This window comes from Enoplosus armatus, chromosome 20 (genome assembly GCF_043641665.1).
Source record: "Enoplosus armatus isolate fEnoArm2 chromosome 20, fEnoArm2.hap1, whole genome shotgun sequence".
Lineage (NCBI taxonomy): Eukaryota > Metazoa > Chordata > Actinopteri > Centrarchiformes > Enoplosidae > Enoplosus > Enoplosus armatus.
Genome location: NC_092199.1, coordinates 18,773,670 through 18,792,163, shown reverse-complemented (window position 1 = coordinate 18,792,163; position 18,494 = coordinate 18,773,670). Strand labels below are relative to the sequence as shown.

Here is an 18,494-nt window from a genome sequence, read left to right as displayed (position 1 = left end):
CTGCACTAGAACATTCCGCTATGATCAATCAGATTACATAAGAGCACTGCAGTGAGAAGCAGCGAGGAAGAGAAAAAACAGAGACTACAGAGAAGTGAGGGGTGCTCTGCCACCTCGCTTTCCCTCGTTTACACTACTACTGCCGTCTCTCTTTCTTTCCCTCACACACACACACACACACACACACAGGCGTGTTTCCATCACTTCAGAGGACATTTAATTGACTTACATTAATGTCCAGGAGACTTACCCTAACCATAATCCTTCGGACGTAGTCCATCTATCTTCTAACCTGACCTTAACCTTACCCTAACCTTAAACGACATCTTTGCCTGAAAATCTAATGATTTCCATTATGGGGACCCAAAAAAAGGAAGGTGAGTCCCTGCAATGTGACAGTTTAAACAGATTTGTGTCCCCGCAACGTGAGTAATACGCGCTCACGCACACACACACACACACACGCATAAACACCTGGTCCTCTCTGCAGTGAGGGTCAGACAAAGGTGGTTGCTCCACCTGTAAAACAGCGCATCTGGCAGCTTGCGGAAAGAGAAAAGCAAGATTAATTCTGCTCCAGAGTACAGAGGGGCTATAAAACATCCAAAGGGTTGATGGAGCTGTTGCCGAATACCAATTACTCAACAGTTACCGCACACGACTCAATATGTGCTAATATAGTGATAATGGGCTCGACTGCCTGCATGACCATGTTGTTTTTTTGTGTGCCTAAAAACTCAAGGCTTTGGTAAGGAAAGTGACTTCAGTTAGCACGAGTTTTACCACAGGTAAAGCGCTGTTCAGCCACTGAGGCTAACGACATGAATGTACACAGCACTTCAAGGTAGGAGCACACAGCAGACCTTCAGAGTCAGCATGGGAGAAAAGAGATGCGTGATCAGGACAATAGTTACCAGTTCCGTTGTGTGAGGAACACAGACAAAGAGGGCAATGCAAGAGAGGCAGAGAGATGACAATGAATTCAATGTGCGTAAGGATGGAACTAGCTGGGTTCAGTTTCAAGCAAAATATTTAGACTGTACACTTGATTAATGACCGTCAAGACAATCTTTAATGAGCAGATTTTTTTTTTTATTGACTTTCAGCAACCTTCTATACATGTCGAGATTGTTGGTGTTGACTTATTACCAAATATCTTCCAATGGATCCAGAAAACGTCGGTTTCATAAACCAGAAGCATCTGCCGTCTCGTTTGGTGGTAATTCGTTTGATGCAATCAAATAAATACATGAGTACATGAAATAAAAATAATAATAGTGAATGAAGATATGGTTCTACATGTCAGTGATCAGAGTGGAGCTTTAAAATGCAGTTTAACGCAATTGAAGACATACCGTTGATACTGACTTTAAGCCTAGCCTTATTTTACACAGTTCCAATTGCTGTTGTTGTTACAAATAACATAAAGTCTTTGCCTATTCAAATAAAGTGAGGCACTAGACAAGGATGCCCTCTTTCTCAATTTCAATTGGCTATTTGGCTCAGTGAAGAGAAAAGGTACAAACTCCCATGAGAGCAGGATAAACTCACAAACAGGCATTATATGCAGATGACTTGCTTTTAGGTTTCAGATCCAGTCCCTTCACTTTCAGATATATATATATTTTTTTTACATTGGCCAAAGATATTCCTCATTTAGTGTTCCACTTTAAAATTATCATTGAGGAATTTAAATATTTGCATTTTTAACAAATTGTGTTTTGTTTGTTTGTTTTTTTAATTCACCAAAAATGTAAAAAAAAAGTCACTTTGTCGAAAAATAAAACAATAGTGAAAATTGGTGCATTCTGTGTGTTGCTAAGAGGTGATTCACCTCAGTGTCCCAGCTTCAGATCCGTCTGCCACAGTGTTTTTTTGGTGCCACACAGGACATTTTCAAATCCCACATATAAGGGCTTTACATCACTGGATCATAAAATACTCAACCTGAATGGGGATAAAATAATTCAATCGTACAGCTCTTCAAGACTTTCCAAATGTTATCAGACTGAACTGATCAAACTCTGATAGTGAAATGGGTTGGGAAAGGGTTGCGACGCTCAGAACTATTTATCCACCGGTTTATACAGCCGCAACAGTAGCGATGGAGAAGGCCACGGCGGAGCCTATGACGTAAGCACGAGTTTAATTAACTTGGTCGAGATTGGCCAGTGACCCCCGTCAAAAGATCTCACGCGCACCGTGAATGACAGGAACACAAAGAGGGCCGGTTAAGAGACAGACAGGGTTGGACACCCAGTAAAAACTTTATGGATTTTTTGACGGCCCACTCGCCCACTGACGTGGTGGCCCACCGGGATTGTCCCGGTATGCCAGAAAACCAATGTATGTAGCTCTGATGGTAAAGCTCAGTTTAATAAACACACCCTCTGTTCATGTATTTTTTCTTTAATAATTGTTTAGCTTTTACCTATTATTGGGGTGGGGGGGGGGGGGGGGTTGTGTGACGTTTTAACAGTCACAGCTCTATAAAATGGGAAACCTTCATCCCTTGCTGAAATTTGGAATCATGCCTCATCCTCTGTCAGTTCATGCTTTGAACCAGTTAAAGGTCACCTTCAAAGCGCCTTTGTGTGTGTGTGCTGAGACACACACACACACACACACACACAAAAACACACACAGTCCTCCCTACCTGGGGCAGCACTGCTGTCTCTCGCCTTCTGACCCTTTCATCATCCATAATCCTGTTCTTTCTTTCTTTCTTTCTTTCTTTCTTGCCTTCTGCTTTATTTGCATGAAGATTCACAAACGCACCTGGACAAATTAACTTTACACCGCACATATCTCTGTGTGTGTTTCTAATATACAGTCACATTCCACAAATTGCTAAATCACACTGGTGAGCAGTAAAGTAGGCTGGATTCTGTCGGCTGCTGGAGCATTGCTAACTATTAGGTGGATATGTAACGCAACTGAACATATAAACGTAAAGGATAAATCTGTGTTCTAAGTGTATTTTTCTTCTCGTCAACAAATCCCATGAAAAGATCAAAACCAACAATGTGTGTCCGATCTGAATACCGAAGACTCTGAGTCCAAGCTCATTGGTTCCTACTGAAGATGCAAATCACACACACCTCACACGAAAACATTTCACAAAACACAACATTTCAGAACAGTTTGACCCTCAGGGCCACTGTAGCTCACTGTAGTTTTTATCAAACATTACTCAAACAGGAAGAAATACTGCATTTGTTGGGGACTATTTTCAGCGGTGGATGAATCCACATTTGGTGCTCTAGTGAATATTTCTGGCAGCAGTGGGATGGAGTCAAAATAAACTACAGTGTGTGTGTGTGTGTGTGTGTGTGTTTGCGGTAATGAAGGAACATGTCACCCAGTGCAGCAGTGTGGCTCACTGATGTGTTTTTAATAGTTGTTGTTTTACAATGGAGCTCTACGGCACAGAGGAAGAACAGAATACTCATTAGTCGATACATTCACTGACGGTTTGACACTGAACCTGGGACATTTGCTGGCAAAGAATAATAAAGAACATCTGGAAACACTTTACTCTTAAATGCTCTAAAGATACTACAACTCTGATTTCAGTCTTCTCCTTGGCAACAGCTCATGAGGCTCATGGGTAGTGTAGTATTTAGCGCCATTGCACATATCAAAACGGGGGAAAAGATGCGATTGGTCTGGAATGAAGGTGAGTGTTTCCCGTGCCATGCCACGGCCCGCCCTAATCTTTTGCATTCATTTTCCATTTCAAAACTGAAAAAGCAACTTGCATCGATTGTAAGAATTATGTCACAGTACCAGATGAACCACAAAACTGTTATATACAATTTGAGTTCTACTGTGCAACACAAAAGGCACACTCAGCTGTTCTGACTGCCGGCATGCGCACACAGTAATAACCGCAGACACGCGCGCTGGCTCTAAATCACAGCGCTGCATTGACCAATATGTTGTCCAACATTAATTATGAATCCACCAATCCGCCTCACCGCTCCTTTTTGAATTATTCAGCAGTGGCATACACTGTTTAATTGAGCCTGACCAGACCTTAAGAAGAGCAGTCAACCACTCTGGTGATTGACTGTCTGTGTGTGTGTGTGTGTGTGTGTGTGTGTGTGTGTGTGCGCGTGCATGCATGCATGGGGGATTAGCGGACGGAGAAAGAAAGCAACACAGCGAGTAAGAAGCCTCCCTTAATTTCCTGCTGGTGCAAACTCGGCTTCTTCCATTTTTTCCTGTTGTCTTGATAAAGTCAGCATAATGTACAACAGTCATATCATACTTCCCACTCTGCTCTCACTTTCTCATTTCACCTGTAGAAAACATCTACAGGAAGCTTTGAGTTTCACTGACGTTGTATCTGTTTAGGCTAACCTACAGCGGCTGGCTTAACTTGCCTGATATGCAGCATCATCTGAACGCCATGACTCGGCACAGTAGTCCAACCACCATCGCTGTATATCAGCGATGTCCCGCCAATAGCCACTAGACAGCGGCCGCTGACTTCAATATTGTGTGTTAAGAGTGCAGGCGGGTGCACGGGGTCACCGGGTGGGCACCCTCTCAATTAGAAAGAACCAGAGATTCTGCAGAGTTCTAAGAGCAGTCAGAGGCTGAGCTGAACACAAACACACAGGTAGCTAGCTAGCTGGCTTACAGTCTCTCTCTATCTCCCCCCCCCCCCCAAATATCACGGAAGCATGTGACACGCTCCGTCAATGGTGCTTATTGATGTCTCAATAAAGCCGATCGGAACATTAAAGGTAAAAGTCACCACTGTCTGAATGACACAAAGCCATCACTTTAACAGCAAAACCCGCCTGCAACGTTGGACGTCTTCCATGTCTGAAAAAGACTACAGCCTACTGCAGTGGACAGTGATTTGCCCAATTGATTGCTTCATTTACTGATCATGGTATGATCGACCATAGCCCGTCTGCCCCGATCACACGCGAGTGTTTGGTTGATGGATAGTCAGGGATGTGTGTGGGTCAAAGAGAGGACATAACATTTATGAAACTGGGAGGGAAGTCATTAAACTTTTATATTCAGAAAAAGGGCTCATCAGTTTCTTTGAGTGTGTGTGTGTGCTGACAGCTGATGGAGGACAATTGCTTTTTCCGCCGCGTCTTCTCCTAATGCTACACCCCCCTCGCTCCACCCTGCACCACACAGGGCAGCTTCAACACCATCGTCTATCAGACCTCCCCGAATATTGTTCGCCTGCCGTTTCGGTGGACACACCCACAGTTTCATTTTTGGTACTAAAACCTAAAATTGGAAGCCATAAAAGACCACAAACCACCCAAATGCCACGTCCAGGTAAGAAAGATAGTACAGGGGAAATCAGGATACAGCTTGTTGGCGCATGGAGAGCTGCCCCCCCCCCCCCGCTCCAAGCTGGACCGTTATACTGCGTAACCTTTGTCTCCGCTTCCTCACAGCAGTAGGCTTTATTCTGTTCCCTTCAGCCTTCATCCCCTCACGGAGAATGTCAGGTATTCTACTGTGCGGGGCCACTGGGGCGCATGTGGAGTTCTATGCGCTATTACGCATGGCGCAGTGGCTGCTGCATGGAACCCCTCATTGTTTCATCTGGTGAAGTGGGTGTGCGTTTTGTGCTCGTGGTACCGGACGAACTCAGTGAGGGTATATGTAGACTACATCCTGCTTCGCCCTTTGCCGCGCCCACACAACGAATTCTAATTTAACCCCTGGTAACAAGTGTAGGTGCATCTTACTATCTGAATAATGCGTCCGACTTTAGACCAGGTTTTTGTCGGTCAATGGCGCCATCACTCTCTGCCCCCTCAAGATAGCACTGCGCCAACAACGCGCCAGTCCACGCCTCATTTTAAGACCATGGGCGCACACATGGAAGTACATGTGCCACTTACACAACGTGGATGCTGGGCGTGAAAATGACAACTGCGCCAGTTGAAAACTAGCAATGACACACTTGCTTGAATATTGTAGACCTTGTTTTTTTTCATTTTTCACATGCAGTTCCACACTGCCGGTTAAAACGAGAAAGTGGCTGGTGAAAACATTGAGTGACTGGTAGATTTCACAGTCCAGCCATATACTCTATAAGTTTCGACCTAGTCTTGTTACCGCACTCCATCAACACACACTCTGTCTCATAGAGTGGTGCACTGATCAGCACCGATGCTAACAGTGTTTGTGTTGATACCAGCCAGAATATCTGCTAACCTTTCCTCAATATGTGCTGTTTTTATTTAGCTCCCCCTAATTCTTTAAACAATACTGTTTCCATACTTTCATTTATGCATCATAGTGTATAACGGGTAAGCAGTGTATGGTAATAAAAACTTGGTATGCTCCACAAGCCGGTCAGCATGTCCTTACATGGGGAACTGGGCTCCCTTGATGAATTTAGGACAGTGCTGAACTGGCAGAATGGGTACAGTAAGTTTTACACAAACACAAACAAGCTCTGCGCGGCTGCTTTGAACACACAGCCTGAACTCTGAGCCTCACTCGCACATATCTGTGCACAGCTCCGCGCCATCGTAATATCAGCAAATGTCACACTGACTGTGGCTACAGCCACCAGTGAAATTAGATTATTCACTGCTTTCAGCAGTAACCTGATTCCTGCCAGCTATGTTAACTAGAAACCTGGTTTCTTTCATCAGCTTTACGGAACAGCAAAATACTTAGGTTTCTTAGGTCAGTGCTTGTGGAAGACAAAGATCTAGGAACGGGGGAGAGTATCCCTGTGCGACAGGATGAAAGCAAAGATTGCCAGCTGTAGTTAGGAGACTGTCCAAGACCAAGAAAAAGATGTCATTAGTTCAAATGCCTAATATGACCCGCGTTTCCCCTGACAAGGACCTCTAGTATGGAGTCAGGACAGTGACGTTTGGCACTGAAAATAAGGTTTGGCATTAAAAACAAAAACCCAACTGAAAAAGGGAACAGTGACGATGAAACACTGGTATTTAAAAACGTTGCATTAGCACTGGAAAATACATTTCAGGCATTAAAAAGAAATGGAAGCTTTAAATAAATGAATGAAAGTAACACACGTTAATTTTTTTGACCATGCACTCTCTTTTTTTTTTTTTTGGCATTCTGACGTGTTTTTGATTTTTTTCTTCAGGTCACTTTTTTTTTTTTCCAGTGACAGTTTTATTTGTACGCTGACAATTTTATTTCAGTTTCAACTCTCTGTCACAGCTTTGGCATGGATGGGAGGGGGTTAGAGCGTGGGGGGATTGCAAGGAGAGCACGATTTACAGAGCATCACTCTTTTTGAACCTGACGTCCGCTCTGAAGCCTCCGGTATGACCATACACCTACAGCAATGGCTTCCAAGAGTTCACCTGGAACTCCCAAACTGCAAGTACGTTCAGTCCGTTTCTCTCTGGGCGTTGTTTTCTCACATAGAGCCAGGCTGGGTTAGAGTCAACTTTTAACTCACGTTGTGTTGGTTTGGCATAATGTTAGCTAATCAGGTTGTATGTGGAAAAAAAACAACAACAGAAAATGAACAAGAAAATGCAGTGCAGAATTGCAAAACTAGAGGGAAAGTGATTTTCTCCAGTGTGAAACGTCACACTCAGTATGCATCTGTCACAACTTCAAAAAAAGGATACACTTATGGGATTTATTAAACTCCCAAAATGTTGAACTTTAACACGGCAGACTGGTGTTCATTTCCCGCTTTCGTACTGACAGACAAAATACATGAAATTGTGAAATAATCTAATTATTAAATGTGATTTATTCCGCTTATTTAAGGTCATTTCCATTCAAGGTCCGCAGGGGCTGAGCGTTGGATGATCAAAAGATAGATCACAGGTGGAGTGTCCCTTTAATTGAGCTGTAGCGGCTCACCATTGGAATTCTCGGGCTCGGTCCATTTCCACAGTCTGCGTTTCTCTGTAACAGATACTAAACGAACACAAACACACAGCTGCTGCCATGCTGTTTGCTTTGTGCTGAGACATCAGCAGTCACCAGTAACCATGTATTGATCTGCATTCAAAGTGCACTTAGCAGGGAGTGCTGCAGGATTAGAGGAAGGAGGGGGGGTGGGGGGGGGGGGGGGGGGGTGGAGGAAGATGAAAGGTAGGGATGGAACAGGAGGAGAGGAGAGGAGAGGGAAACAAAAGGCCTGGATGCACATTTCTTTCTACAGGGCGATAGAGGCCGTAGAGCTAAGCATCATCGGCGGGAGCAAACGCTTGTTGACGGACAACTGCGTGTTTGTTGGCAAAGCGCCGATGAGAGTGGCGGTGTGGTGAGACGGCTGGGCCAATTAAAAATAACGAGCTTCACGGGATGTTCACGTGCCACATAAACCACCGATAACCAAGAATCTTTTACCGAATGCTTTAACAGTATTGATTCTGATTACTAAGACCCACCTGCACAAAACATTATTAAGCGTACAGCCGAATCCGAAGGGAAACGCCAAGATTTCTATTATATCTATGTGTCCTGTTCCTTCAAATTGGTTGATTTCGTCTGCACCGGTGTTTCATATCAAAAGCCTTGCAGCGCCTCTAGGGAGCATAATCCCTCGCTTTCCTAGAAGGCTTTTAGTTTGAAACACGCAGGAAGTGTTGAGTTTCATGATGGCACCTTCACAGTGATAGAAAAACAAACAACTGGAACAACTTGATAGCCAATCAATAAGACACTCGACACAATAGGACACACAATAAGACATATTACATCAGGAAAAGTCTGTCATGTTGCAGTATCCCCAGAGTGCAGTCACATGTGAGTGGCCATGTATGATATGATCAACAAGTGCATACTTCTTCTACTTCTAATTGGGACTGTAGAGGACTTTATGTGCAGTCACGCTGATACTGACAAACTTATCGCAAGCCATTTTCGAGCAGTTGGAGAGGACAGCTCTCTGCAATGGCAGAGCTGGCGACAGGTAGCCAGCATCAAAACAGCTCAATAACGCAAAAGCTACCGGTGCACAGGTCACTGGTACACAGACACACTATAAAATTGGCCTGTTTCAACTCCAAACTAACACAAACTAACAAACTAAATTGACAGTCCCGGTGCGTGTCCTGGTGGTACCTGCCCCGTCTACCCTTCCTCCACTTTCAGCCTCATTGCTTTTCTCCACAATTACTGCAGATGCCCTCAGAAGTCCCAGCCATTTGCATGTCGCCTAATCCTGCTGCTCCCCGCACACTGGTCCATTACATAAACAGAATTAGAGCCCGACTGATGCCGATATTAGGGAGGAAAAAAAAAAAAAAAGGGTCAGGGTTCTATTCTATATTCTATTCTAAATAGCTTAATCTTCACCAATGATGAATTTATATTTCATTTTCATATTCAGGTATATAAAATAACGTAACAAGTGAAGTCACTGGCAAAACGTCTGATGTCCCCTCTGCTAAAACTTCTCTTCTCTATCAAGCTAGCTATGAGGTTCATCTTACAGCTCCGTCATGAACCATTATTTCAGTGGATTGAAGTCCAATCAGAAACGCTTTTTTTTCTTGCTTATCAAAACAGCAATATTTCGCTGTTAAAGTATAACAGTCACAAACATGAACTCACGATTTGCTGCTGTCGAGTCAAGAGATGAACAGCGCCTCGGCTATAAACAATCAGGGGAAACTGTCAACGCATCCGGTGGAAAAACCAGACTTTACTATTTTGAAAGTGTTAGTTTGTCCACCAAAGGGCACCGACAAGTTTATTTTTCAACTGGAAAACATCCTACTCACTGTGAATCTTAGTCACAATTCTTAAAAAAAAACCAAATATAACGGTATGTGTGTATCAAGATTTGTTACACGATTATGTCATTATATCATCATCTGATTTTTAAACCCAAAAATAGCCTAGCGATACCAGTATCAGCCTAAAAATCCTGCATCGGGGGGTGGGCCATAACAGAAACCCGTTCCTTTATTCGCAAATCAAAATGTCTAAAGCCGAGCTGAGCTGCAACACTCCTTTTTGAGTCCACTTACTTTTTTTTTTACTTTTTAAATATTCTCATTGCACTCACTGGTCCCGTCCAAGAGACTCGGGAAACAGAGAATCCGGGCTAAACGCTGTAGTGGAGCAAGCATCTTTTCAAAGAAATCCTGGACAGTCCGAAAAAAAAACCTGCCCCGTCTTTTGTACCACTGTAGGACAAAAACACTCACAGTGCAGATCCCTTTTTGATGTTTAAATCACGGATTTCTGATGATCTAATCAGTTAATTAATCTGGTCTCTGTCCCCTCCCACCGCTACTATCCTACTGTCCACAGGAGCGTATTTGTCTGTATTTGTTTTGTTTTTTCTTCTGTTTTTGCGAAGACGATAATATTCACAGGATTTCAGTGTGCCTTAGATAATGGTTTTTCAGTCCGTGCACTGTATTGTAGTCTTTGTTGAATGAGTGTTGCTATGCTACTGCCTTTTGCTCTCGTCTCTGCCAATACCATTTGACTCTGATGAAGATGCAGTGCACGTCCAAATGTTAGTCACTTGCACCTAATGAAGTATAAAATGAAGCAGAGTCTCCGGGGGCCTTAATAATAAGTAATAATACATTTTATTCATAGAGGGCTTTACATGGCACTCAAAGGCACTTTACATAAGTTCAAATGGTCATAGAAAGTTAACACATTGAAAACATAAACACACATTAATCACACAGTGAAAGCAGTTCTGAAAAGGTGAGTTTTGATGAGTGATTTGAACTCGGGCAGTTCGGTGCAGTCTCGGATGTGTTGTGGGGAGAGAGTTCCAGAGGGAGGGGGGGGGGGGCAGCTATGGAGAAGGCTCTGTCGGCCCAGGTTCCGGTGCTTGAGTCCTGAGTGGAGGCAGAGGGAATGTGGTGGTGGTGGAGCAGATCGGTGAGGTTGGTGGGGGCCTGGTTGTGGAAGGCTTGATTGAATCTGATCCGTTGTCGCACAGGCCGCCAGTGGAGGTTCTGGAGGAACAGGGGTGATGTGGTCACTGGGATGGGGGGGGAGTGGGTGAGCAGGCGAGCAGCAGAGTTCTGCATATACTGGCGTTTATTTAGGATGATGAAAAGAATGAAAGAACGCTGTTGCAGTAGTCAATTCTGGATGTGATGAAGGATACTATTATAATACCGTTTAATGGAGGACAATTCACAATAAACGCACTTCAACAATATGTGAATTGTCAACTATTAACACTGCAATCTCTTGAGTCGGTTGTTTCCAGCTTTCGTCGACAACTAGCTATTGACAGTTTCTTCCCATGGATCTTCTGCCGGACAGCCTCCATATGCAGCTTGAACACACAGGTAAGCGGGTCTGACGGAGGCTTCTCTCACGTTCGGGCAACGTTCCTCCTTTTTCCCCCCAACGGATTTCCTGGAGAGTATTTGTTCTCCTGACTCATAGTAGATGTAGCTGTTGGTGTGGAATTCCTCAGTTTCTTGGATGACTTAGCCGTCTCAACATGATTGTGTGTGTGTGTGTGTGTGTGTGTGTGTGTGTGTGTGTAGGAGCTGAGCCCCGCCCTCGATGAAACACAAACACAGAGAGCAGAGGACAGAATAGTGAATGACACCAAAGCATAGCTCTGTGAATAAATGCTTAGCAGGGTAGGGAAAATTGCATCCACATTTTGGCAAATTCCACGATATTCCGTGTTTTACAGTCGATTCCATTTACATGATCAAATTCCACGATTCTGTCCCGCGTTTTTTTTTTCCGTATCGCAGAAATCACGGGCCGCTATTAGCTGGACGTCATCGACATAGCAGTGGAAGTGGAGGCTATGGGAAACAGCTGCTACTGTGGCTGCTACAGCTGGTGCGCTGCCAAAACGTCACGAGTAAAGCTTGTGCTCTAAAAGTTTTTTTTTTTTTCCAACAGGGCTGAAGTTCCGCTGGTCTGTGTGCATTATGAAATGACAACTGCACGTTTTGAGTGAAAAAAAAAAAAAATGTATTCGGATTGTATCTACCTGGACGGGCTGCCCAAGTAGAGCCTATGTATGGGAAACACTGTATTGTATATATGCAACTTTCAGTTATTTTCATTATCAATTAATCTGCTGGTTATTGTCTCGATTGATCATTTCTATAAAATGTCAGAAAATAGTGAGAAATGCCACTCGCTGTCACTACGCCCAAGTTGACATATTAAAATATTGTTTTGTGTGCAGCACATTTCTTGCATTAAAAAGCACTTTTCAGCACTGATGCATTTATGGCATTTATTATTTGTATGTTCATCCTTTTCTGTTGTCATTATTTTAGAAAATGACATAAAAATGTTATTTACAAAAACTTTATATAACCCCTGCTATTTTGTTTTCCATGCAATTGCATTCTCATCGAGTTAAAGGTTCGATCCCCAGCCCCAGCCCCCCCGTCAAGTCGAAGTGACCTTGAGCAAGACACTGAACCCTAAGTTGCTCCTGATGGAGGCCAGCACCTCGCATGGCAGCTCGGTCGCCATCGGTGTGTGAACGAGACCCGATCTGAAAAGCGATTCGGGAACCGTTAAGGTTGAAAAGCCCTATATAAGTGACGACCATTTACCATTTACGGCCCTGTCATAATTCAAATATTAAGGTCCCAAAACCAAGACTCCATGCTCACCATTCATCACAAATGTAACTCCTCCAGTCAGTATGTACAGAAATGAGGCTCGATGGCAGGCTATGCCAACGCAGCATCACATCACACTGCAAGCCACGGCTCACAGGCCACCACATGCTGAGATGGTGGCCGGTGGCCAGAAGCGCCCAACTCCACCTGCAGTCGGATCGCAGACTTCCTGTCCGACAGGAGACAGCACGTGAGGCTCCCACTGGTGAGGTAAGGTTGACACTGCGGAGTCCCTCCACTTCCTGGGCACCATCATCACCCAGGACCTCAAGCGGGAGCTGAACATCCAACTCCATCACCAAAAAGCCCAGCGGTGGATGTCCTGCGGCAGCTGAAGAAGTTCAACCTGCCACAGTCAATGATGGTGCACTTCTACACTGCAGTCACGGAGTCCATCCTCACCTCCTCCATCACCATCTGGTACGCTGCTGCCACTGCCAAGGGCAAGGGCAGACTGCAGCGTATCATTCGCTCCACAGAGAAGGTGACCGTCTGCAACCCGACATCTTATTGCGACCAACTAGGCAATAAACCGGATTCTCTCTGTTTAGCTCTGGTTTGGCCTCCACCAACTCCTGACAAAAGCAGATATCTCGCTCTTTAGCTGCTACATGCACCAACTGGTCAGTAACTTTTGCTATTTGGCACTGGACAGGTGGTGTTCAGTGGGTTTATCAGAGCTTTTTTTCCCACTAAAAACAGCTGCCTGCTGCTGCTGGACACCAGGTTGATGAGACGGAAACAAAACAGTAAAGTTGAACGGGTAAAACCACAACAACAAACAAAAAAAAAAAGATATTAAAAAGCTCTGTAGAGCTGAGGGGAGCCGCAGAGTTGCCGGTAAATCTCTACGAGTGACTCCTTACAGTTATTTGATCGATTACTAGTGTAAAAAAAAAAATTGGTGCATCTTTAAAATGCAGTTTGCCTCAATACGTTGGGCGAACAAAGTGGGCCCCCCCCCCCCCAAAAAAAAACATGGATTGGATGGATTTTCAAGAACCAAGTCACGGCATCTTAATAGCATTGCAGTAACCTTCCTTTCGCCGTCAAGACACGCAAACAGAGGCATCATGTCTCAGCCCTGGCTGCTGATCAGCCTCTCAGTTTCAAGTGACACATTGACTCACATACAATCTTTGTTGCACGTGCGGTGAATTCACCTGCGATTATTGACTGTGTGACTTCTCCTTTCCAATACAAGCTGCCTTGACTTCATTATGTGACCAACGTTAAAGGACCCCCCACACACACACACACACACACACACACACACAGAGAGAGAGTACAGTGGCGTTGCCTCTGTGTAGAAGCTAATTGAAGTGAAGTGAAGCAGATGCAGCAGGCTTCATGCTGCCAGTCTGCACCGCACTGCGCCCCGCTTCCACCCAACACACACACACACACACACACACACACACAGTCTGCATGCTGCCCAACTCCTCTTTATGAGACAACGACAGCCACGACACTGGCTCCCAAACAAACACCTTCCTCCATCGCTCCTCTTCCCCGCCTGCCATCATGTTGTCACATCTCTCCTCTCAGTCCTGTGTGTGTGTGTGTGTGTGTGTGTGTCAGCACGATGCGGACTCGCTGACCAATGACTAGTAGGCTTCCTAGAGGAGCTGTCATCCCTAATGCGGTAAACTCTCACACACACACACACACACACACGCGAAGAGCCGAACAGAAAGACGCAGTGACACCCAGCTCGGCGCCGACACTCCCGCTTCAGAACAAACGGCGGGGGGGGGGGAAAGAAAAACGACTTACAGTCCGCAGGAACTGGATCTCGTCCTCGCCCTCTCCTCCTTCAGCCATGGTTAGCTTTCACGGGGGAGATGCTCGAGCCGTAGCTGCGCGTGGAGTACAGGCTGGGGTGGGTGGGCGCGCGCGTGTGCGCGCGTGTGTGTGTGTGTGTGTGTGGGGCGACGCGTGCGTGTTTGAGACAGAAAAGGCCAGCGCACGGCCGAAGTCGTCTCTCATTGGCTGGGACGCGCGCTCACCAAAGGGGAGGAGCTGCACAGGTGTGAGCGCGTGCGTGCGTGTGTGAGCGCGAGCCGTGTCTCGGGCGGTTTGCTCCCTCTCTCGGTCGGCCTGCTATGGAAACATCGTTCCCGCCGTTACAGTTCACTTCGGCGACACCATTCAAACCAGCTCACCCGACTCTGGGTTGGTTTTTTTAAGATTAGTATTATACATTTAGGCTAATTGTTCAATATTTTTAGTTTTCTCTCATTTTTTTTTTGTTTTGTAAATATAATAATAATAATAATAATAACGGAGAGAAGAAACCGGACCAGCCCCTCTGAGCTGAGGCACTTCCTCAGTGCCAATCTCCCCTGAAAGAAATAACAAACAGTTAGCTAAGATGGTTAGTTCATAGAGACACCTAAAGCTGTTTTATTATTTTTACTTCACTTTACTTTTTCAGTACTTTCCTTTTATATATATATATATATATATACACATATACAGTATATTGTACTTATTGTTATTTTTAGGCTCAGCAAAGTTTTGAAGTCAGCTGCTGCTGTTTTTTTTTCTTTTGTTAATACTAAAATAAAGCCCTGCTGTTTTGTTAGGGGTGTGTGTTTAAATAAAAATTGAAAATGTCAATAGCTGTCCTTTGTTTTGAATTTCTATGCTTAAGTTTTTATAGGTGTTTCCATCTGCTTTGTGTAGCAGAGCGGTTCCACAAGCAGGTCAGTGCATTCATTGGGGGGGGTTTCAGAGAGTTACACAAGGGTCTGTAAATGCAATGAAAACAATTGGCCACAGCAGTTTATTGATATTAGAAAATGTAACTTTTACTTTTGAATACTTCAGTACAAAAAGGATGTATTGAATAATTTAAGTGATACACGCGTACACATGCAAATCGCAAGTCAAAACAGCGCTAAATTTGGCTGGATTATAAAAGGTATAAGTGGTAAAACGAAGAGCCGTTTGGGAGCCGAAAGAGCCGGCTCTTCTTGGTGAGCTGAGCCAAAACGATCCGGCTCACTAAAAAGAACCGGAATTCCCATCACTAATGGTCAGTAAGTACGCGCGGTAGTGTGATTATAGGGAGTAAAACATTCAGTATAGTGAAAATATATCATTATTTATTTCATCAAAAAAAACGCTGTAAACTACACTTCCCATAATGCAACCAATAGCAACAGACTCCTCCATACATTATTAGACATATTCAAAGAGTGCTACTTCCTGTGACCAGTAAACTTGACATTTTTGTGCCAAAACGGCGTATAGAGTATCCCTAAATTACATCACAATCTTTTTTTTTCCCCCTTTTACTTAGAGCGGAGGCGCAAACTCAAGAGAAAGACAGAAACAGAAAATAAGTTGAAATGATTTATTTTGAACAAAATAGCACTGTTCTGTTGATCCCGTTTTACAGTGTTTGCAAAGCCACCGTCATATACATATATATATATATATATATATATATATCCACAACTTCTTTTTTCTTTTTTTTTTTCAAATGTAAGAAAATCAAACGGATTAAGGAACTCTCAAAGTTTCACACAAACTGATGATCAGCCGGTGCAGCACATCAGGGCTTTTAAGACACATGTGAAATGCCACTTCAGCCAACATCTTACAGACACACCTCACTTCATTTTTCAGGATCATGGAATGAGTAGATGTGTTGTTTAGTACCCACGCAATACAACACTGATAATACATGGTAAAATGTAAAAAATAAAAAATAAAAATACATTGACGTTGATAGAGAACTAGTCGTACCTCGACTCCTCACCCTTTTCACTGTGAGTCAATTGAAATGCTGTTAACCCACAGATGTTGCAAAGGGATGACCCGGTTTACCACTTTAATCATTTGAAGATGACACTTTGTAACACTGCTTGGCTGATGGATGAATGAAAGAAACCCTGTCTTCGGTTACTGGTTCCCATGACAGCCATGGACCTCCAGCAAATAGCCGTTTGGTTTCTTATCAAGTCAGAAACGAGTTGCATTCAAGTGACAGCTCTAAACAATGATGCAGAAGTTTCTCCTGCATTTAAAAATTCCTCAAGGTTTCTTAACGCTTTGATTGTCTTTAGTTGTCATTCCTGCTGCTTTGTTCTTCACGGCAGGAGAACTGCACGGTGTAGAAAAAAAGAAATGTGGAATTGCAAACTTTCATCCATATTTTGACATTTGGAAGACAAGCATTTATAAAAACCTCACAGGCTGGACAACGGCTCCTACAATCCCCTCGGAAATGATAAAAGGAATGGATAATCGGCCCATTATCAGCTAACCAGCCATTAAAACGCTGGGGCCTTGGATTCAAATAATGAAAGAATCTCTTGTTGAAGTTCAACAGGATACTGTATCAAGGTGAGACGAGATAGACCTGTGGCAAAAGGCTGAATGAAGTGCACTTCAATGGTTTCTATAATGATATGATACAATTAGCAACAAAATGGCGCGATAACAAAAAGAAACATCTGTCGAAAATTAATAAACTGGTAATTGATCTTATTAACACATAATTTGTGTATTGTTGAGCCTCTGAATGACATAAATGTATTAACTTTAAATGACTGCACGAAAGGATTTTCAGCACGCTGAGAAGCAGAATTCTGCTGGCTACTGTCACATCTGACTACGGCCAGCATCGCTGATGAGGATTCACCCAACAGTGTTGAAGTTAAACCAAGAAAAAAACCCACAAAAAAAAAAACTTTCTCTTTAAAAAAGGCTTATAAAATGACGAATGCAAGCAATGTGCCACGGCAACAAACTAAAAACCCACAGAAAAGTGTTTTTTTTTTTGATACAGGGGCTCTAAAAATGACAGCTGACCAATAAGAACTCCTGTTACTGCTGTGCGGCTTGAACCACGTCATTGGGAGAGGGCATACTTGCTGCATCTATTTAACAGGAATCTTTTTTTTGGGGGGGCTTTTAAGTAATCTTAAAAAAAAACCCTGAAAATATGTTAACTATTACCTAGTACAGTCCAGCCTCCACGCAAATGTTGACAGTGCTAAGAACAATAAAATGATCATTTAAAAAGGATTTCTGAATGAACACAATCTGGATGCAGATGCCTGAACGTCCCCCTCCACGTACAAATATCAGTAAGGACATTTATAGACAGTGGATTTGTTTTTTGTAACATATGAAGCAAGTATTCATACCGCGAGCTGGAATCGGTCTGTGCCACCGGGTATAAAACGAATTGAAAACCGTCACATATTGAAAGTTGGCACTGATCGGACACTTCCTGATTTTAATCACAATCATTTGGGGGTTTTTTTAAATTTTTTTTTTATCTGAAGCAATTTTCTTCTAAAGCTGTTTGCATTAAAGGGAGAAGGTTGGGAAATGTGTTTATTCACTTTCTGTCCAAGAGCGAGATGGAAATCCATCTCATGACCCGCGTGTCAAGTGCAGAGCTGGAGTCAGGGCGTGGTTAGCCTAGGTCGGCGGGTGTGTTTTTTTTTTTTGAGTGTTCTTGAGCTATGAGCCAGGTGAGCGGTTCCCCCCCCCCCCCCCCCCCCCCCCCCTGCTTCCAGGCTTTAGCCTAAGCTAGGTCAATTACATCCCCCGACTCCAGCTCATTTGCTCGCAGACTGATTTTTCGCTCTCGGAAAGTAAGCGAATCAAACGTATTTTCCAAAATGTTGAAACTATCCCCCTTGCTTATAATCCGCGAATCACGGTATCACCGAAAGTCAGTGATCACCTTGGCGCAGATGTTGATTGACTTGAGGCCAGCCCGGGGACGAGCGCAAAAATAACAATGACCATGTGGTCTTCAACCGATTATTTCGCTGCATGTGCCTGGTAGAATCCCTTTAGTAAACAGGGGGCAATTTGTTTTTTCCATTCCACACAATGTATTTGTGTGCGCGCGTAGTGTTAACACTAGTGAGGTGGTCA

At 43.8% G+C, this 18,494-nt stretch overlaps 1 protein-coding gene across 1 annotated transcript in view; it reads right to left on the bottom strand.

Moving 5' to 3' along the window:
- The window catches only part of ryr2a (ryanodine receptor 2a (cardiac)), a 136,894-nt gene extending 122,483 nt beyond the window's left edge, over nucleotides 1–14,411 (bottom strand). Inside the window, exon 1 of the mRNA XM_070927513.1 lies at nucleotides 14,364–14,411. Within this exon, the coding sequence (XP_070783614.1) occupies nucleotides 14,364–14,411 (48 nt within the window). The remainder of the gene's footprint in view (nucleotides 1–14,363) is intronic.
- Nucleotides 14,412–18,494: the final 4,083 nt, after the last annotated feature.